Below are 23,197 nucleotides of genomic sequence, written 5' to 3'. Positions count from 1 at the left end.
TCTCGTTCCCTGTATTATTGTGCGCAATAAATAAGATGCTATTACATATCTTTTCCCATCCATCTTTGCTTTTCTCCCTCCTCTTTTTTTTAAATTATCTCCAGCATCCATACTGATATTGAATTGACCCATTTACATTTTTCAGGATAACAAATGTTTTAAACTTTTTCTACAGTTTTCTTCTAAGAATTCTACATATTTTGAAGTCAGTCTTTCTTCTTGTCATATAGAATGTCTGTGTGTACCCTTCTGAAAACCAAACTGAGGAATTACAAGATGCATTTGAGTCAGTTTTTTCATTGAAATCAGTTCAGCAGAATACGTCACACCAGTTAAAGTAGTTCTATTCTTGTGCTAAACATCCTGCAATTTTTAAAAAACAGATTTCATGACATTCTGTTACTTAGGCTCTTGAAAACAAACATGTAACAAGAAATATCAGGCAAAGAAAAAGAGCCTTCCATTTCTAAAACACAGTTATACATTTTTATACTGTAGCTTGCCTTTGGGAACAATTTTTTTGAAGCATGACTATTATTTTCAGAACAGATGTACTTCAGGCCTGATCCAAAGGAAACCCTTCTATTGAATTCCATAGTACGACTTGACTTTAAAAAAAAGGGGGGGAGAGAGGGTGCAATTAAAAAAAATCATATTTCTTCTCCCCATTCAAAGCACAAAGCTTACCAGTGAAATTTCCACCTATTACATAAGGAATGACCCCCCCTGGCCATATTCTTTCTGTTCGTGATGTAGCAGCTCTGGGAAATCGGTTTTTCTCATTTTTCCCTGAGAATTTTACAGTAGTTCTTCCTTTAGTTGTATTATTTTGCTCAAAGCCTGTAATGGTAATTAAAACACTGAATGAGATCACGCACACACACAAAAAAGAGAATAATTATTTTCCAGCAGGTCAAAGTGAGATTATTTCTTTACACTCTTTAGAACGAAGACATTGCTGTTACGCAACAGTCTATCATTACTTGGTTTTCTGAGAAAAGCTTGAAATGAAGAGACTAAATCTTCATTTTCCAAACATACCTACTGTAACAATTTGCACATATATTTATCAGCTTGAAGACATATTGCATATTTTCATCTAAATTATCTCAATAATAATAATAATAATAATAACAAAAAATCACTCTCACTATGTATTTTTTTCAATAAACCAAGATTTTTCCAGCAAAGACAGAAAGGCTTTGGACAGACCCAAAGTAATCACGGCATTCACTGTCCCTTTCGTTTTTATTGCAACATCTGGAAAAAGCAAGTGCATGACCACCATTAAAGTAGTGGACAGAAAGAAGTCCTTAAAGTATTAGATTGGCTTTTATTATCAAGAATTACAAGCAAAAAAATAGATAAATTATTTTCAAAGTTGTATACACGTGAAAAAAGTCCGATCTCCATTACCTGTAGCTATTAACAGTAGATACATTTTCAGATGAAAATATGACTTTAGTTTTGATAATAATCCTACAACACTTCAGAATGCAAATATACATTTTTCATAAATGAGCTTTTGAAACCCTATGGATAAGCATAACTCACGGCTGGAATGTCTTTACGAGACCAAAAAATGTCTACTGTTTTCAGAGGTGTTGCCACCATTAGAGGCAAATCTTACCCAAACCAGCCAACACTTTCTGTGACAACAGAAGAGGATAAAGATAGTTAGACAAGGACTTGCACACCTTAACAGGTGCTTCTTCTAAAGCAATTGTAAGTTAGTATGGACATCAGGGCAGCTGATTAAAATGGATCACTTGAAATGCAGTCAACAAATCCTGCTCAGTGGGGTTGAAGTTTTATTCCTCATTGAAGAGTACACCTTCCCTCTGTGAGCAGCCCCCATGATACCAGTTCCACCTAAGTGTTAATGGCTAGGTCAGAATCAGGGAGGACTCCAGGGCAGGATCATGGTACCTTACCCTGGCATAGCCCCAGGGCTGGGAGCGCAGCAGAAGGAACAAAGGGAAGAAACTACAGCACAAGGCAGGGAGAAAGCTCTTGATAGGCAAGATAAGCCTGCCTTTATAATAACTAACACATAACCTAAATTATACCAGGAATTATATAGGAAATTTCTAGATTTAAAAAAATCACTCAGGTAAAGCAAATAACTCATTCCTGTAATTAAATAAGGGTGCAAACGATAATTACACAACAGTCCACACACAGGTAGAAACTTTGGAGAAAACCTATTGTTACACTTAATATGCAGTCATTACTGAACCACAGCACATGTTAATATAGATGTTTTACCATTCAAAATTATTTTTATCATCTTTTCCTTGAACCAGAAGTAAGAAATTACATACAAAGGATGACAGCATTTATGCAATACTAAAATTGTATTTTTCCTATAAAGAATGAAGATTATATAGCAGAGCACATCTGCAAAGGTGGTTACTGTGCTCTGGTTAGTGTTACAAGATATGCAATGATGCATTTAGATATAATGTGGTGTGATTACAATGGAGTTTCACGTATTTTCATTTTTGTGGTTAAGGTTTCATTACATTAACGTGACATCTCCTTGCATCAAATATGGTGAGTAAACTGAGCCAGTATTAATGGGGATTCCATAATATATAGACTGCTGCATTCAACTATGTTCATACTGGACAAGAGTACGATTAATATAAAAATGTGTTGTTCGGTATGACACACCATAAATGCCTCAAACACAGTATGAATCATCAGAATGCCCCAACCAGATCCAGACAAAAACCCATAAAATTAGCAGCTAGGCAGCATAGCCTACCCGTACTGAAAAGACATTGTACTGATATCAGTTGAACTGATAACTGTGAACACAGCCATACAAAAAAACTAAGGAATTATTAATATGAGATTTAAAACTACGAATTGTAGCTTCTAGATTTGATGCTGAAAATAGAACTGTAAGAGAATGTGACAAAGAACTATCTCTTCATTGCGATTCTTGCATTATTTATTTTATAGTTTGTTTATCCCAACAGTAATACAGAAAGGCTTTAAAGCATTAAAGTAATACCATCATTAATGTTCATGACACATTATTACATCAGGCAACCTGCTAATTTAAACAGAGAAAATACCAGAGCCAAATCTTCTTATCCTGTCTATAAGCTGATAGAGGGCACCTCGTTTTTTTGAAATTCCATGCTCTCCAAAGCCACCTTTAAAAAGAAAAGGGAGGGGGAAAAAAAAAGGAATTTTACTAAAGTTAAAAACGTAGAATCTTACACCTACAGCAACTATATAGCCTGGAGAGATTAGAAAATACCCCATAATAAGTGCAACGTCTTAGTTTAGCATTCGTCAATATCTTATATACAAATTCTTCAAATATTCTTGATGATGAAGTAAAAACACATTTTTAGCTGAAAACTTTTCTAATATGCATTCCAGAATGTAAGCCAACACGTCTTTGTTATTCAGACAAGTCATGACAATTACATCATCTAATTATTATTTGGAGCTTTTTTTCTTCCTGGTGACCTTGACATCCTCAGAGCCATATTGATTGACAGCTAAAAGCCTTACTTTCTCAGAAATTTCCTGAATGCATGCCATAATCTTCTCATTTCAAGGGAGGGGAAAGAGGGAAAGAAAACACTCCAAAGTTCTATTGGAAAAAACAGCAAAACTGATATAAACTTAATCTGGCTGATTTTACCACAAAAGATTTTGTTTTCTTTGTCAGCATGCAACTAGATGTCAACTAGATGTCAATGCACTCTAAAGGCTTTGAAACATCACATGCCAGTGTACATTGCAGCAAGACCTTGCAGGCATATATATATCTGTGTCATTTCAGCAATCAATAAGCAAGAAAAACTAAGCTATTAAGTAGCTGATTTTAACATTTACCGCGCCTTTAACAGAAATACAAAACATTTTTATTCTTACTCCGCACATCAGCCACATACTCCCTTCACATATAATCTTTTTGTGAATGCAAGTGTCTTTGCAAACACCAGCAAATCAGAAGAAAGAGCTCTGATAGTACTGTACTAGTCAATAAATCACTCACAACTGTTCAGAAAGTTTTGTGATCTTCAGAAGTTTGTATCAGGTTGTATTTTAAAATTCAACATCTGTTACAGGACAAGAGAGCTTTCAAAAGACTTTCGCAACAGCAAAAGTAAAAAGATAGAAATAAAAGGACCACTGAAACCTCCAACCACCACTAAAAAGGCTTTCCCAACTTCCCATAAAACCTTTCAATATATATGTGGAAAGTATATTTATTAAATAGCAACAAAATCATAACAGAGATGAGAAAATTCCATATAAGGCAAGTGAGTTTGTGTGGCTGCTCAGTGAATAACAATGTGCCTAATTATATGGATTACACTGTTACATAGTTGCTAGCTCCCTTGAGAAAAATTTTCCAAATTTTTTAAAACATTTTAGATAGATGAGGTAATAATCTAACACATTCCTTCCCAACAAGTTACATGGTAACTATAATATACACTACAGAGAACATAACAATTCCATTCCTTGTATTGATCATCATGAATGTAATTGCCTCTCGTGTTCACATTCATCTTATAAAAAAAGCACATAGCTAAAGATTCCAAACAAATATTAAAATATCCTTAAAAGCGTCAACTGTCACAGACGTAACAGAAAACCCAAAGAATCCATTATTTACTTAAAGAAACTATTGCACTGTAACTATTTCTAGAAAAAAATATTGAGCTATCATTTCTGTGTTAACACAGCCTGTGTATTCCATCTAGTGAAAAACGGAAGAAAAAGTACCTCGCGTAACTAATTTGTCTTATATGAACAACATACAGCCTTGCCAAGCCACACTCCAAAAAAGTTTAAAAAAAAAAAAAAATCATATTTGCTGCATCTTCTCATACTTTGAGCAGCAGAAGGAGGATACTTCTGGCAGTTCGGACTCACAATAATGTGTACATAACAATTTTATCAGCTTTGCTATTTCTTCTGTTTACAATGATTATGCGTATTGCTTGGACAAAATGACAGAGCCACACTCTGAGAAACTCACAGATTAAGTATCTGACCCAGCAAATCCAGGCAGATAATCCTCACCAAAAGGAGTAGTCACATAATGTCAATCAGAGCCTGTGAGCCTCAGGATATCTAATTAGTAGCTGCAATGAAAAAATGTGACTCCGCAATTCTTGATGGTTTACACCCAACTACCTAACCCTTCTACCTGACATCAGCTTTAGTTTGTGAAGGTCAACAACAGAAACTGCTCAGAAATCAAGCTTGTATTTTATTGTCATTGTATCAATAACTAAGGTAAAATATTCATGTGTTTTGTATTTTACAGACATTCTATGTTCCTTTTCCAGTTGCTACCTAATATCAAATAGTTAGTTGTTGGCAACTTACTTTTCTGGAAGTCAGAGGAAAAAAAGTACACAAGGCTGTGCAGTTTGCAAAACCAGGTTAAACTCCTAGTTTATGTATCAAAATGCCATAACTTTAGAAAAATAATTACATATGTAAATATTAAAATTGAGTTCTCCAACTCTGTTTTTATAAAAATCAAGAATGTTGTGGGTTCACCAAGAGCTGTTACAAGATTATTAACTTCAGCAGAGTTTGTTTTCCAAAGTCCAGCCCCACTGACCATTGCATTTGCATTGATTCCTCTTGTGTGATAAAGGTAGAAAAATTTGATCCAAATGCATTAGTAATCCTCACCAGGATCACTCAATATCCTGAATAGGACACTGTCCACAGGAAAAGAGAATGCACAAATCTCAAGACAGGTGAGGAAAGAAAATTAAATAATAGAACATTAAAAATTATTAAAAAACAGCTTAGAAATGTATATTCTTTCTGTGGCAATTGACAAAAAAAAAACAACTGTGCAGTTAAAAAGAAAAAAAAAGAAAAGCAAGAAGAAAAAGGAAAGTCAGTCAAAGAAATCACTTGACTGCATCCACTTCAAGGGGAAATGAATGACCTTGATCTCTACGTTTTGTCAGCAAAACTAGCACCTGAAATACCTTCAAAGCCAATTAAAACTATTTGTTAGGGGGAAGGGGGCAGGGAAATCGCTGACTCTATAAACATTTTAAAATCCAATCTTGAGCTAGAAATGATCAAAGGTGTTTCTGCCTTGAGAAAACAAGTGGCTTTAAAAGAAGATAAAATACACTTTCAAGTTGTTATCAAAAAAGTCTAATCACAACATCTAACTAGGAAGAGTAAAAATATTTTAAGTATATCAATACTGAAAGATTAAACTGAAAACTGCTTCTTTGGTCTGAAAAAAAATTTCTGATCTTTTCTCAAAGTGATCCTAATTTCTATGTATCAGGAATCATCAAGTGAATAGCAGCTCTGTTCAGGAACATACAGAGCATGCTTAATTGAAAATGTATTTCAATTATGCATTCACACATTTTCTAATAGCGCTTATTTCACACTTCTCCTAAGTAACTTGGCTTTTTTGGTACCGTAACCAGAAAGTTTACAAATTCTCAGCTATGAATTTACAAATCAGAGCTTGAAAGCGTAGATATTTTTAGACATTAGATGGATATCCACTTACACATGGATTATGTTTTCTCTCTCTCTCTCACACACACACACACATATATTTACACATAAATCAAACCTCTTTATCTGTCTGAATGTCCAACTGCCTGTGTTAATCAGATTGCAGCTTCTGGCACTAATGCAATGTATGTTAATAATAGCAAATAAACATATATTATAACATCAGATAAATGGTTGTTTTTTAGACAAGGCAAATTCTAGCAAGGATGACATGTTCTTGCTTCTAGATCTGCATACATATCTGGATGGAACTGAAAAACAGAGCAAAAAGGGATTCCCAGTCTCACCTCCAGGATTCCATATATGTTCTCCACAGGGCATTTGGGCTCTGCTATTTGGAACTTTTAGTGGCAAAATCAAAGCTTTGTACAATTTCGTTTCCGACACAACCACCTGCAGAGTGGACTTACGGTTCCTACTTGCTTCTGCTCTTCAGTTCAACAAGATATTTTTAATCACAAATGCCAGAATAAAATAAAAATTTTGGGTTTTCTCTTTCTTTCCCTAAAACAAATTTATACTCACTGCTTAATAACATTTTAAACTGTAAACTAATATTACCCAAAACATTATACTCACTTTCTACATCTAAAACAGAGATTGCCTTCTATGCAGAAGTATATAACACGAAAAATAAGTTAAAACAAGGTTGAAATACCATACCTGTGTTATGGCCAAGTCTTTCGTTGGAGTGCTGCGTAAGGTCAATCGTCCTGTCAATTTGAAAGATTTTTAAGTCTTCATCATCTAAGGCAATATCTCCCCAAAAGACAGCTTTAAATAAAAAAGAGCTCCATTTAATTAAAGAATTTATTTAGACATTAAAACCAATCTGAAGACTATAATGCCATGTTACAACCCTTGGGAAAATATATGACAAACATATATATCACATATATTTGCTTACTGATCTATATTTTCATACAAAGAAAGAAAACTACCTAGCAAAAGGCAAATAATTTGAATCAATATTCTCCTAAACTCTTGCAACCTTTTTGATTTCTTTACACATTGCCTAAATGCAATCATTTAAATGTAAAGTCAATCTATTAACAAATTTTCAGCATATGTGGTGTTTTCTGTAGGTAAATACAACAAAGGACAAAAGACACTGAAACATGTTAACCTCTGAACTCTGAAGTCAAAAACATACATTACTGAGAAAATACAACCTTTATATATCCTAACATCTCCCTGAAAATGAGAATTATTTGAAGTAATTTTTATTATATTCCAATTGCTTTCTATAATACATTATATTTGCCTCAGAAGTAATATGTTTATCTGCTTTCCATTAAACTGAGTGAAAAAAACCCTTTATTTTTCATTTTCCTCTTGGTTTATTCGTATGCTTTCCTTTTACAACTAACCTCACTATTACAATTCTTTCAGATACCTTGCTTTTCAAAGCTCCAGTTGCTTTTTCTTCTTTTTAACCTTTCTTTGGCCTTTTTGGTGCATTTCTTCTTCTTTCTTTTCCTGTTCTCTTTCCAGCTCTCCCAGGTTTTTTCTATTTGACTTTTGTATAGCTAACTCATCTTCCCTAAGCTGCCATCACAACTCAATGAACCAAGATATAGGGCAACTTGCAAGAATTCGGGATCTTTAACCTCAGTCTTTCATCTCTGCCTGTTTTTGCTGAGATTGAATCCTGAGATCTCCCTGCCAACTCAAACTTATGATTAACACTGAACTCAACAGGCCATATCCTCAACTGCTGTGAGTGAAGTCAACAGAGCATATACCAATTAACATGAGCTGAAGTGGTTGTTTATTATCTTTTTCCAAATTTTTCATTTTCCCTCTCTTCACTGCCTCTGTCAATAGCTCTAGTATTTGTCCCCTCAAAGTCACAAAACCCCTGGGTTCAATCTTGGTGTCATCTTCAACTCTTTCTCCTCTTTGCCCCATCCAAGAAGACATCATTAACTCTGCTTGGTTGCTCGTTATACAGTTCCACAGCAAATTGCTTTCTTTGTTTCTATACAACTAAAACTTCATCCAAAGTCCAGCTGGTACAAAATCATTCTCTCTGGTCTACTTCCATTCAGACTGATGCTAAACATTATTGTTAACTAGTGCTCTTTTTCTCTCTGTTCTTTATATCATGTTGTAGAAACCATTCATCAGATAATATCCTCAGTAGTTTCATGTTGCTGCAAATTTTTTCTTATTTATTGATTCTCACATTCATTAGTATTTAATCACATCTATACCAAAAATAGTCGTTACTTAAGCAAAAAGATATGTATTGCTGAAGAACTCCCAAATATAACATTACTTCCTCCTATCTCCATCATTTTTCTTGAACACAAGGCAACTAGGAGAAATCACATTGAAAATGTCTTTGGTCTGCCTTGTAAAATACCTTAAAAAAAAAAATAGATCACCCATGCAGAGCTCCAAAATGAAACTGAAACTTTTTAATTAAAATCACAACCAACATCTCATGTCTTGCCTAAATATGGATACTTCCACGCACATAATTTTTACACAAAAAGATAACGTTTCTTAGAAACCACAAGTATGTGAGACCATTTCCGAAACTGTTCAGTCACTTCTAACAAGTTTCTTAACTGTCTCCTTCCAAGGGTCGCTATCTCCTTATGTTCCCATTGAACACATTGGGGACATCTTTCCTCTGGCTAGCCTGCTCTCACCAGCAATGTTTTTTTACCACTGGGTCAGAAGACAGAGCTACCGGCAGCTCTAGGTGGTTTTTTCCCCTAAGCTTGTAGGAAAAAGATCTCCAATTGTCAGGGTTTTGAACAGTGAGGGGACAAGTCAGTAGTCTCCATCTGACTCAAGTTAGATATTATTTATTACTGCTATTATAGAGACCTCCAGAGATTTCTCTTGGATGCCATTCACAACAGGGGCCATTGTATAAGCACTATGAAAGACTGCAAACTTTAATAAACGTAACAGAAAATGATAAGAGGAAGAAACTGCTAACATTTCGGTCTACAAAGAAAGGATGTGCCCCAGCAGAGGTCACACAAGTTGTCTACACCAGACTCAAGGAAGAGCTAAATCTTAACAGCAACCCCATTTTTCTTTCCTCTTAATACTGAGGCTTAAAAGGAAGGTTCTGAATTAGCAATAGATGATGCAAAACATAACTCACTGACAGAAATGCATTAGCAGAAATCATTTTGGTTTCAGTGTGTAATACTGATGTACAAATATGAAAACCCAAGGCAAGCTGAACTTCAGAAAATGGTGGAAAGTAGAAGCAGAAAAAGTAGAAAAAAAAATGGTGGAAAATATCCTGCCTAGTCTTGATGCTGCATCTTTATCACTTCAGTGTGGTAACATTCACTTTGCCATGAAAATACAAACAGCAAAGACTAAACCCCGTGAGTGCCTGACATAAATGCATTGAATTGACATGCACATTTATAAAATATACCTCAGTGTTCAGACAAGGTATAGTAACTTTGTCTGTTGGGCTAGAAAGGAAAACAAAGCTATGTTATTTTTATTAAGCATCTGGACTGCTAGCTAGTTTTTGATTAGTAACCCAGCACAAGGTTAAGTTTAACAATGATATAACCATGGTAATATAACCATAAGTGCTGAGGCAAGTTTGACGTAATTGTAAACAAGTAATCTGTGCAACAGAGAGGAGCTAGGCTCTCTAACAGATTAATTAAATATGAGTTAACACTGAAGAAAGAAATATATATGATTCTTTATTTAAAAGTATAATGGAAAGTTTGGAGCTTTTTTCAGGCAGCTGTGTTTCTGACAAAAGGCAATTCTGTTTTGTAGAAACAGACAAACAGATAAAGACAAACATGATGAAAGGCAGAAACCTGGACAGAATTAACTCATTTGTCTTTAGCAACAATTTAATAATTTCCACTTTACTTTTACTGAAATAAACCTGTGATTTTATGAATTAATTTCAGTGCAGCTGAGAAGATATATACCTAGCAAAGAAACAACAGTTAAGTAGATGCTATCAAATTTCAATATAGTCCAAACAATCAGCAACTGAGACAAAAAGGGACCTGATAACTGTTTTTTTTAAAAATACACTTTTTTTTTTTTCAGTGGAAGGTCTGCATTGAATACAAATTCTGCCCTTCAAAGCCTGAAGCACAACCCCACTCGCATTATCCAAAATAATAAAACCACAGTGGGTATCTCCCACAACTATTAAAAGTAATTTTTTGGAATGCCTGTGTAAGTGTCAAACTACTTTGTAACCAGAGAAGACCGTATTTTTATCTCCTGCCATAAAATTTTTATGGCCTGAAACTATCTGAAGAAGTCACTCTGTATACCTCATCATGTCACACAGCAATCTTAACCTTACAGAAAGCAAGCAAAGGATTGTTTGGGTATGCAAGACATCGTGTTTAAGACTTTGCTAAGGGCATGTTAGGATTAAGAGCTTTCTTTGCTCCCTCTAAGGAACTTCTGACAGCACCAACCTGTTCAGCTCTGCACCTCCCTCGTTTTTCACAGATATTCAATTCATAAGTTTCATCCCAAAAATTAACAAGAATCTTATAATCAATTCATTTACCAAGAAAAAAAAAAAAAAAAAGAAAAAAGTGTGGAAGAATTTTCGAAATGATCCAAACAGAACTTTAAGGTACCTATACTTATTCCAGGTTGCTTCATATTATCTCTTATCATCTCTATCTACTCAGTGATCAGGAAAATTTGGTGTTTACAGGCAGCTTTTTCACTTGATTTGAAAATGCAACATTGATCATAAACTTAAGAAAAATCTGTTGAAAATGCGAGGCAGCATTAATTACAGGGGAAAGTATTTCAAGTATCTTTTATTACATAGAGATTCTTAACAAAAAAGAAAATTTATCTTTTTGTCCAATACTTGATAAAGAGATATATACCCTGTTATACCAAATTTCATGCAACTTTTTTTTATTGTGGGGGATTTTATGTTTTATACGGCCACTAGTTTATGTATTTACACAAATTAAGAGACAACACATGCATCAATTTCAGAAAGGTGTACACAAACTGAATATGCAGTAAAAGCGTGTTTGTCTGTAAAAGTGGAGGAGGATTAATGCGGAGCTGTTAAAACAGAAAATACTCTTCACCCACAGATGCAGTTCTGCTTTCACACAGTTCAAAGCCCTCAGCTGAACATCACCTTCAGAAAGGTATTATTTTATGAAAAGACAAAACACTGCCATGTAAAGTAGCTAAGTTTGCTACATGTAAATAATCAGCTCACAAGCATGAAAATGAACAGAAAAATAAGTAGGTTCATAGAATCATAGCATCATTAAGGTTGGAAAAGACCTCTAAGATTGTCAGGTCCAACCGTCAACCCAACACCACCATGCCTGCTAAGGCTGTAAAAGATATCTGCTATCCAGAGAAACACACCTTAATATTACCACACAAGAAATGTGGTTGCAAAGGAGAAATAAGATGATCTATAAAATACAGATCAAGCACAGGAACTACAGCTACATTCTACTAGTTCTAACAGGAACTATTATTTTGTCATAAATAATTAAGGTTCATCTGCAAAGCTCTCTTTGCTAATCTACTCTCTTTCAGCAAGACCATCACCGCATCAAATATCCAGTATTCTAAAGGCATCAAACATACTACTCAGGATAGGAAATAAATATAAATAAATAAATATTTTTTAAAAAAGAGATTAGAACTATTTTAAGTATATGGGTGTACGCACACAGTGTGAACCAATCAGCATACACCGTTAGGACAAAAAAGGCTTTCATGACTTTCTGGAAGGTGGTTGGAAGTCCATAGCAGAGGAAAGAAATCATGTGGTTAAATCCACGGGGCTGCCACATGCGGTAGGATGGCTCACTGGGATTTGAAACACCAGTGGGCATGTCAGTCTGCAGAACATATCCAGGAGCACATTCCTTAGAGCTGCAATAACGACACATCTACGCCCAGCTTCCTTCGGAGTTTGTCCTACAGCTATCAGTGTTTAAAGCTCAAATCACAGACTGCCGTTTTTAAATAAAATGCGTTCCTGATAGCACTCGTACCAGTCAGACAAGGCGGAACGCAGCCAAGCGGAGCTCGCCAGCGGTGGCCCCGGCAGCGCAGCGGCACGGCGGGACCGGCCTCGCGCCACCGGCTACCACGGACAGCGCTGGGGGCCGGCACCGGCACGGCGGGGCGGGGGGCAGAGCGGGGACCGGCCCCGGCGGGGGGGAGCGGGGGCACCGGCCCCGGCGAGGGGGGAGAGCGACATGGAGAGGGGGGCCGGCCCCAGTGGGGAGGGAAAGGGACATGGAGAGGAGGGACCGGCCCCGGTGGGGAGAGAAAGGGACATGGAGAGGGGGGACCGGCCCCGGCGGGGAGGGAAAGGGACATGGAGAGGGGGGACCGGCCCCGGCGGGGAGGGAAAGGGACATGGAGAGGGGGGACCGGCCCCGGCGGGGAGGGAAAGGGACATGGAGAGGGGGGACCGGCCCCGGCCGGGGGGAGATGGGGCGGCCCACGGCGGCCCGGCAGCCGCCTGCACAACGCGGTCCGTTCCGAGGGCCGCGCAGGCCAGAAGGATGTTCGTCCCGGGTACAACTCCCCCACATTTGGAAAGCCCGTGAAAATAAGATCGGTGAAATTCTTTCCCGGACTTTCTCAAACCGAGCCGTAGACTGTGATCAGCCACGGGGGTATTCCCCCCTTCTGTGAGCAGACAGAGAGTTGTGACGGGGAGATTACTGCTGTCCCGAGGAGACACCAACGACAGGCCTGAGGCAATGCTAGCAGACATTTCACCAGAAAAGCCTCAGATTTTGGTATGCTACTGGGAGCGGAAAGCACAGGACATTCACACTTCACCCCCTTCATAGAAGCTGCCAAGAATGGACAACAAAAACACGAGCCTTAACTGCAAGGCAAAATTGAAACGTCCTTCGATGCAAGATGGGACACCCAGCACTTTTCAAAGTCTGACCACTAATTCCTGCAGCAAGAAGTGCCAAAAAGCGCGTTGGCCTAGGTTCAAGGTAGATATTCATCTAAACCCACGTGTGCAGCGGTCCCAATTAGCAGCTGCTTCTACAGCTGAGTCATTGAGTACTTCCCTGTAACAACACAGCCATGTGCATTACAGCCTATCTCGGTGAGTCATTTCGCTCCACACAATCCATTCACAGCTTACATAACTGCCTCTGACTGCACAGAAAAAGGAAAATGGAGAGCTAAATAAGCAAAAACAATTTCATCCCATTACAAGGAAGACAACACATGTTACTATAATTAACCTGGTTTTGTATTCCCACTGTCTTCAAACCAGTTCAGTCTTTCCAAGATTTTCAGGTGCAATACACTTTTCTTGGAAATTGTTAAAATGAGAACAAGACAGGGCAAATAAACGGTAAAAGATCTTACGTGCAACCACAAGCATAAGACTGCATGCCATACCCTGAGCCCTTTCTGTCATTCTTCATCATGAGTGCTACCTTCAACCATAACCATCTAATAAATTTCCACGTTACCATACAGAGCTTACAGAACTTTCAAAAGAAATTTATGAATTTAAATTGAAGTTAATATAATCAAGTGTTTGGTGATTATCCAAATCAGTTTGACTTTTTATTGAACAAAAATATGACAGTAAAAAGTGAAATAAAACTTTAACAACATTAAATAGAATATGAAGGCAGCCTGTTTTCACAGACACACAAGAAAGCAGCCACTTCATTAATTTCACCATGCAGCATTTTTAAACCTGCGCATGACTCTGAGCAAGTATTAGTGAAACCTCCTGATTTACTTGAAAAAAGCTCACATAGACACACCTGAAAAGGTATATAACACCTCTGACTGGCTTCTTCCATGTTCCTACTCATTGTAAAATATGTAAAATAGCAACCTCATCATCACTCATAACAATTCTTCAGGACTCCTGCTCCATACTCCTAACAAGAAAGCCACCATTTTCCCTAACGAATGTATCATTTCCACTCTATCAGAAAAGAAAATAAAGATGTCAGAATACTGTAAACATCTCCAGACTGTATAGCAGGTAGAAAGACATTCCTCCGTTCTCCTGACAATAGCTCGCATAGGCATACATTACCACGCAATCAGCTAGCTTGTGTATGGCAGCAATGTAGCCTTAGAAGCACAAATTTTAGTGCAATTTACTCAAATCTTCAATGACACAGTTTCCCTGTTGACATCATTACCTGCAACTCACCACTGTTTCGTGTCTCCCACTCTTAGAAACTTCCCCTATCTTCCCCACGTACAATGCTTTTAGCTTCCTTCCTTCCTTTCACCACGTGTTCGCATTTATGGGTAGGGTGCTGGCAAGGCAACATCCCTGCTGGGCCAAATAATACTCGTGGAGCCCCATCCGTGGTACGTAGCATTTCGCTGCAGCTCCTTCACACTGTTCTCCAAACTCTGCACAAGTTCTTACCAAACTGACTCAACTAGGACACAAAAACAACCAGGTATGACCTGACTGTGGACACAAAGACAGATGTAGAGCCAAAGGCGGGTGAACAGAAAGAACTGCTGGAGAGGCACCCCCCATCCTACGGAGCCAGCTGGTTCCAGACATCTCTTCCAGGCACACAGCAATCAGATCATAGCACAGATGGGCTATGGGTTAAGTGGTGTGCAGCACTGGGGCATGTTCCAAGTTTGTCAAAGCAGAACACATCTCCATACAAAGCAATGCTCTCAAGGGAAATGGAGTATTTGTGACACCCTTTATCAGGATAAAATCTTCACTTACCATAAGAGGCATTTGTAGAGACTGATCTTTATGAAAGTGGATACCACTTTGCTAGAGATGTTTCTCCATGACACAGCATAAATCTTGATTTACGGATGTCCATTGTCTCTGAGCTAACTACAGCGTTTATTGTGTTCATAATTCGAAAGTAGCGACTTTTTCAATTCCATTTTTTTTTCTGTTTCCTCTCTTGAGGGACAGTTTTCATATTCCTTTAAAATTAGTACAAAACAAAACAGAAAAATCTTCAAGAAAGCAAAGACTACTTTGACAGAAGTTGCAATCTTAGGCAAAAGGACAAGCTTCAATCCTAAACTTATTGAACAGTATTTTGAGCATAGGCTTTTTAACAGTGCAACAGCTCCTCTGTGAAAGGTTTGGTTCTTGGTTGAACTGGCTGCCTGACTTTCAGCAACTATTTGATTTTTTTACGCAAGATCATCATCACCACCACACACACTTTGTAACTGGTAAAAATCTGTTCCTCATCTAATGGGTTAACCGCTGAACTGAATGCAGAGGACACTGCTGAGCAAACAGTAAAGGTGTCTGCACACTGTGCTGCAAAGCAAGCAGCTACTAAGAACTTTCTTCATCACTGGCCACTGCCTCAGGCCAGGTATTGGCAAAACAAACCTACAAATACTCTGAAGGAGATCCATTTACCCATCCTGCTACTAACTTTATTATTATTTTCTAATATATCTAGTTTTCAAACTGCAGAAAGAGTCAAAAGAAAAAAAAAAATTGAAACACGAGCCTTTCTTAAGAGCAGTTATCAACCACTTCAAAAGGAAAGCCACACCAAGAAACCAGCGGCTCTCAGAAAGATCAATGATTGCTAAACATGTAGGGCAATCACAGTTTATTTTTCGCACCACGACAAATTCTGACCTGCTTTATATGAAACCACACACAAGAGTACCATCGTTCTTTTGAGGAAGAACTTCTTCCTTCTGAGGGTGATGGAGCCCTGGAACAGGCTGCCCAGGGAGGTTGTGGAGTCTTCTTCTCTGGAGATCTTCAAGACCTGCCTGGACAAGGTCCTGTGCAGCCTGCTGTAAGTGACCCTGCTTCGGCAGGGGTGTTGGACTAGGTGACCCACAGAGGTCCCTTCCAACCCCAAATATTCTGTGATTCTGTGATTCCTGGGTCTGTCACTCCTTCTGCCACTGGGCTAACAGAGGCAGCGAGGAAAGTATCCCCCTCTCTTCCTGTGAAGGGTGCAGGTCACCCCTGGCAGAAGGCGGTGCCCAGGAATCTGCTGACCTTTCCTTTAGTGACAACAGACTGTCCTTTCTGGCACAGGAAAAGAGGGTTGATGGGTCATGGGGGTTTTTTGCTGTCCCTGGTCAACTGCAAATGCTGACCTCTTCTGCTACAGCCTGCTTTATTAAGGAGGCTAGAAAAAAACCACCGTGGGGGAAATTCAGGTCTATAACAGTCATAACTACCCCAATTAGCCCTATATGACCACTACAATGTTACAATATTCATCTCTATTTTACTGTGAAACTCCATTCTCCTCTGAAGAGCCCTAGGGTCAAAATCTACAAAGTAAGCTTCCTTACAGTAGAAACAACAGGCTCCATGAGGCAAAATTATCACTCTTAAAGTGAAATCTTTTTAAAAATATAGAAAATACATAAACGTATAAAACTAGAAAGAACAAAGCTCTTTGTTTTAAAATTAAGAATATGAATTAAGAACACAATTGAAATACTACTATTTCTTATAGAATGACAAAATGGATAACTAAAAATAAGCTGCCTACAGACGAATGGAGAAAGACTCTTGTTTGATAAAAAGTTGTCAGTCTGAGCATGCCACCAACATGAAACAGCTGTTGGGGCTGAGGCAGACACAGCAGCTGCTACAAGGCCTCCCAAAAGATGCAAGCCTTAGACACTTTCATTTGAACAGGAAGAAAACAGAATAGCACCAACAAATAAAGTGAATTACCAAGCTAACTGATAATGCATGGAACAAGCCAAGGGATTAAACAAACTATTTTATTTGCCTTTACACCCATATGAATCAACTGTATCTAATTTGTACAGAATTTTTTATAACACAGCTGATGTTTTACAGCTTTTTGTTTTCCTCATACTGTCTAAATTTTAGGCTTCTTTAGGTTCACAAAATAAATTACATCTTGTAAGTGAAGTATCCTAGCATTCATATCTTTTCCCACATGATTAGCAACATTTTTCTGCTCACATTCAGGTATTTTTAAACTAAAATAATATACTCTCATCATCATGAAACAACTGTGCATCACTGGAGCACAGTACCAGTTTCTTTGTCTCAGAAATTGAAATAAATCAGTTCAGGAAAGTTATTAAAGGACAAATAATTTTCTTGTTTTAATTGGTGGTTTTGAAATGTTATTTTCCTTCTAAGCAGAAGGTAAAAAGAAAGGTAGAAGCTTACATGTATATATTCACCCACATTAATGCATCTGAAGACAGGTGAAGTGTTATTGTGTAGCACTCTGTTCAAAACACAAATCAGTTTCTAGTTCGATGACTTTGACGTTTCGACCTTGAAGCCTCAGAAGAGGAGGAAGGTAACAGCACTGTCTGAAGATGGGAGACGGCAGCATAGTCATCAAACAAACCTTCAGACACCAGAACTAAAGTTCATTTTGCTTCCTAGAGTTTCGCAGCTCTTCTGGTCTTCAGTCCAACGCATATTAGTGTGACTCAGGAAGAGCAAGTGGGATTTCAATGTTACTGCTAAAGCTCTCTTAAGCAAAAAATCATACAGCCCAGTGAAGACAGAAGCACTTTACAGGCTAGGTAACTGCAAATTAAAAACGTTGAAGGAGTTTGGATTTGGGCATCTTCACCCTGACCAGTCAACAAGCATGGAAACTTTCCCCACAGGACTGTCATACAGAAAGGGCACCAGGGGAACAAACCACCAACAAGCGGAAGTTGTGAGATACACATTTTGAGCAAAGACCATCAGGACTACAAAAACAGTCTATGCTTCCTCTCCCATCGTTAAGAAAAGGCACATAGGTTCAAGAAGCACAATGGAAAAGAGCTACAAAGTGGAGAAAAGGAGGTGAAAGAACATGGCTACTAGGAAGATCACAATCATGCAGAAGGCAAAGAGCTACAGAGTATTTAATTTTAGCCATCTACAATTATTTTTTTGAGAGCCAATTTTTAGTGAGAGAGAAGAGCTGGAAAGACTAAAATAATTTCAGACTTTGCCTAAATGTTTGTATTTCAGAGGATAGAGGTAAAATCCTTTATATGGTTTTCTACTTTCCAGATCTTGAAGGAGCAAAAGGGGAAAAAAAAAAAAAAGAGTTCCAACTCATCCAGTGGAATGGAAAAATTATTGAATAAGTTGAATAGTAAGGATTTCAGAGAATAAATTCCTTTTCAAGGATGAAGAACAAAAATAATAAAACACTCAAAATTCTCCTAAACAGACTACTGAGTGTGTGGGGCAAACCAGTTTTGGTCAGAACTTCAATTTAACATTCTAATCTTTCAGTGAAAAAGTAAGTTACAGGGTCAAAAAATATTGTTCCTGATAAGCTGAAGGAATAGATTTGTACATTACAGGAGAAGGCGTATTTTAGATGAGTGGTTCCCAGATCTTGAGCCTTTGCAAGCATGTTTTCCTGGGGGGTTGCTGCTTCCAAATATGTTCTGGCAAACCAGATATGAATGGTGCTCCTGAAAGAGTCCTGATGTGAGAAGTGGAGAGCCCGAGCTCATCACGAGGATGGCCGGAGCAGCAGAGCACTGGCACTGCACAGCAGCCTGGAGCGGGAAGCAGCAGCAGCTGTCTACGGGTTTGGAGGGCAACCCAGCAGGCAGCTAATTCAGAAAAGAAGATTGGGAATTACTGTTCAGCTAAGGTATCTCCCTTTGTAAATACCACCCTTCAAGAAATTTCACAACCGTAATGTCTTTCCTCTAGTGCTACGGGTTGTTACTATGGAGTAGAAGTGGGTAAGGAACTCATTAATAAATGAGGCAACTCCCTCAGTAATTTTGTTGTGCTGTGACACTAAGAGGCCACATATTTATACAGTAATGCTTTCTTTACAACTTGGCTTTAGAATATAATCAACACACTGCACTGACGTTACAGCGTAGCAACACTGCTCTACCTGGAAATCCTCTCCTGTACCTTTTCCACATCTTTGGGAAATGAAAAAAGTGTATTTCATTTTCTCACAGACACAAAATCCCAAGTAGGCTAAAGCAGTACCTCTAAAACAGAAAATACCTGAATAATAATTAAATGCAACCAAAGATTTATACAGCAAGCCAAATGGCACAGAAAGGAAAGTGCAAATCTGAGGATTATCTGGCATTCGAGATCAAGGTTCTCCTCATGCCATATGAAATAAGCGTTGCTCCTTTTGCAGTCTTAAATTTAAACATGGAGGACTATTAAACTGTATATAAATAAACCCTTATTTACGCTTCAGAAGTGATTTCCATTATCAGCTGCAGCTTCCTGTTTCAGTCGTTTTTGTCATGAACCCCACTCAAGTCACTCCATCTCAGTTTTTAGCACATCATTTTGCGACCTGGCTCTGTGGAAGAGACAAGGAAAGGGACTAAACAGCTCTTAATGCTGCTTTTTTTGGCTCCTGTGCTTAATACAGCAAGTTCTTGGTACTGGACCAACGCAATTCTATGCTCCTGTCCACATATTCAGCAGATGTCTTCTACCACATTTTTTTGTTACCAGAGTACAAATTCTAGTCAATACAGCTAAAAGTTAGAGCACGATTGGTTTATTCTGTATCATCCAATTCACGTCATGGTTTAAAATAGAAATGATGAGTCCCACTCGTCACAACTATTTTGCTTGCTTGTTACTGAATACTGATATTTTTTTTTCCCCCAAGCATTTGTAATTTAAGGGGTTGGGTTTTTTTCCCATGGAGACTCTGCACAGCTGCTGATTATTTTTTGGACACAGCAAGTAAAACAGAAACTGAAAAAATATCCTCGGAGTGAGCAAGGCGACAGTAAAAGTATGGTGGAAAATCGCTGATGTTTCCTAATGCCTAATACCAAATTATTAGTTAAGAGTTTAACACTCCATACATCTGAATCTTATGCAGCTTAATATTCTGAGCAATTTTAACCATGACAGTACTTGATGTAGAATTTATGCAACCCTTCTAATATTTTACCTCTTAATACAATGACACCTCATCTCAGTTTTGCATTCCTTCCCTTTTGAAAAAACACTATGCTAAAGAAAACCAGTGCTGCGCAGCTGCTGAAAGTTTTTTTTAAATCCCTGTTTTTAAACAGTAAAGAGTATTAGTCTTTTGTGAGTATCCTGCTCCAAGCCAGTAGAATCTCCGCCCTGTTCTGAAGAGAATTATACATGTTGCATGCAGTCCAAACTTACTCATTTCCTAGGTTTTGGCACTGTTGGTAATTCAAGTATCATCAACAGAACTGAAGTGGGGGAGGTAGGGAAGAGGGTGATAAACAAAATACAGGGCTTCAACTTTCTCCTATCGCTACAGTGTTTTTGCAAGACTGCCTTCACCTCCAAACCTGTGAAGCTGCAACCACTACTGCCACCCGCGAGGTGCCACAAAATTGATTAGGTTAAATTGTGTGTATTTGCAGTGGTATTTCACAGAAGGACTTAAGAGTTTGCTACTTGTTTGCAAATGATTATCAGACTAACGTATCAAAAGCAAATTAAGAAAAAAGCAATCCAGTAACAAAAGGCACCCGGGTCCCACGGATTTTATTACAGACAATCTTGTGGTGTAAAAGGTAGCCACACAAAAGTTCAAGAATTTCACAAATCTCAAAAGAAAGCAAATAATTTCACCTTAGTTAAGCTTCCCATTTCCAGAAAGTCAGTCTCATGCTGATCCTCATTTTATAAGGCATTTTAGTTTGTGTGTCAAACAGAAACACTACAGGGCCAATTCAAACAACAGATCTTGACTTTCTCTCCACATCTATTATTCTTCTTTTCTTGCCTTCATTAGCCACTGCAGCTCCTTATGTACTGCTTACTATCAGATTTCCTGAACTGCTTTGTAATAGAGGCCCATATGTTAGCAGGAACAACCTACCACCGTCCATTTGCCATCCCACTCACAGACATCACTTCTCCCACTGCAACTGCAACAGTCTTAATTACAGCTGCTGTTTGCATGAATACAGAGAAGATAGATACTAAGTATTTAATGGTTTTTAATATCTTTGCTTTTTAATTAATAAAGACACGACTGCCTAAATTAGTCTCAGAGTATTTTTAGATGTCTTTTAACACAATTCAGCAGCTGGAACAAAGGACACGAGCCAAACGTGATGCTTCTAGCCAGCTCACCCTGGGCTAGCATGGTCTGCTGGCTACGAGGGGTGTGTCTTGACAGCAACAGAGTGGTGGCCTCAAACAACCTCTTAATATCTCTCTGGAAATAGGAGTTACACGAGATATTGCAAATACTAAGCTTCCTTCAAGCTCAGAAAAAATACAAATATTTAATATAGCTAACATTCAGAACAAATATGCCAAATTAAATATTACCCTTTTCAGAGGACTGCTATTTAGCATTTAGGGTCTAACATTTCAAAATTCCTTGACTATTAAGATTTTAGGAAACACAAAATTTTAATAGGCTCTTTAACTCCTAGATAATCTTTATTCTTTATTTATTCTTTTATGCTTTCAAAGTAAAATATTAATAAATGACATCAACAAGTAAAAAGACACAGGAAAAGCACTTGACGTAGTAAAACTTCAGTACTCGGGAAACAGGTTGCTCTCTTATTTACTGCTTGAGTAAATCGTATGTATTATTACTGTGTTTATAAAACATTGTCTCCAGTATGATGCCCAAAATTAAATTAAAAATCCTATATTATCAAAAGGCATACTCTTGTAAATATTTGAGAGACTTCTGCTTTACATGTTGGAGGGAAAAAAAACCCCAGATATACAAAACATACACTTTCTTCTGCCCACTATCACTTGTCATATGAATCCTAGTCTGTAAATCATAATCCTAAACGTCCACGTTCCTCACACAAAAATTGTGGCAGTACACACACTTGTTTAAAGTGTTTCACTGAGTTAACACAAAAGTACCTGAAAATAGAAATCCTAGTAAAGGACAAAATGGAAGGATTCACCTGCCCAGTGCTCTGCAGCAGTGTTGTTTAAGCTAGCCAACCCATTAGTCTTTGGATATGACAGTGCTCAATTAATACAGCATATTCTGGGACAGATAAGCTTTCAAGTGAATGACCCTGCGCCACTCCCAAGGTTTGGAAATGAATGCCAAACTATAAACTTTCTGTTCACAACTAAAATATCTATAGTCATTTTATAGATAATTATCTGCTTGAAGCTCTGCTAGGAAGGATTATAACACAGTATTTCAGATTGTGGATTGGTAGCATGAATACTGCTTCAGGTATTAGAAAGCTGTAATATTACACTCCTACTGTGAAAGTCAGTGTCCTTCAGTTATGAGTTCTTCCACAAGAACATGACTCCTAAAACAGAAAGTAATTTTATCATAACATTGCTATTACTCATATAAATACATCTAAGTGGAGAATTCATTCAAATGCAGGACAAAATTAATCTGTAAAAGTGTGAATTAGAAGCACCTTTATGGATGTGAAAATCACTGACATTTGTGGTTTATAAATTAATCTCGCACTTGGTCTAGTTCTGAAAGTACATTTCTTTCTATCCCTGAAAAGGAAATAAGCCAACTATTTTAAAGTTATTCAGCTTTTTAATACAGTCAGTAGAAATTAATCATCAGAATCTTATAGATATTTCATACTCATTTTCAGCTGCAGAACTGACATACTAATCTTAGAACTAACAAATATCTGAAAAGGTAGAAGGCAGAACAGAGAGACAGAAAACTGTCCTGTAATCTAC

The 23,197-nt window shown here is 37.7% G+C and overlaps 1 protein-coding gene across 1 annotated transcript in view; it reads right to left on the bottom strand.

Moving 5' to 3' along the window:
- TLL1 (tolloid like 1) overlaps positions 1–23,197 on the bottom strand; it is a 141,807-nt gene that overhangs the window by 71,147 nt on the left and 47,463 nt on the right. Inside the window, exons 3-5 of the mRNA XM_075421672.1 lie at positions 7,213–7,323; positions 3,087–3,167; positions 688–840 (exon numbers count right to left, since the gene is read on the bottom strand). Of these exons, the coding sequence (XP_075277787.1) occupies positions 688–840; positions 3,087–3,167; positions 7,213–7,323 (345 nt within the window). The remainder of the gene's footprint in view (positions 1–687; positions 841–3,086; positions 3,168–7,212; positions 7,324–23,197) is intronic.

This window comes from Opisthocomus hoazin, chromosome 5, assembly GCF_030867145.1.
Source record: "Opisthocomus hoazin isolate bOpiHoa1 chromosome 5, bOpiHoa1.hap1, whole genome shotgun sequence".
In the NCBI taxonomy this organism is placed as follows: domain Eukaryota; kingdom Metazoa; phylum Chordata; class Aves; order Opisthocomiformes; family Opisthocomidae; genus Opisthocomus; species Opisthocomus hoazin.
This window is presented reverse-complemented; position numbering and strand designations above follow the sequence as displayed.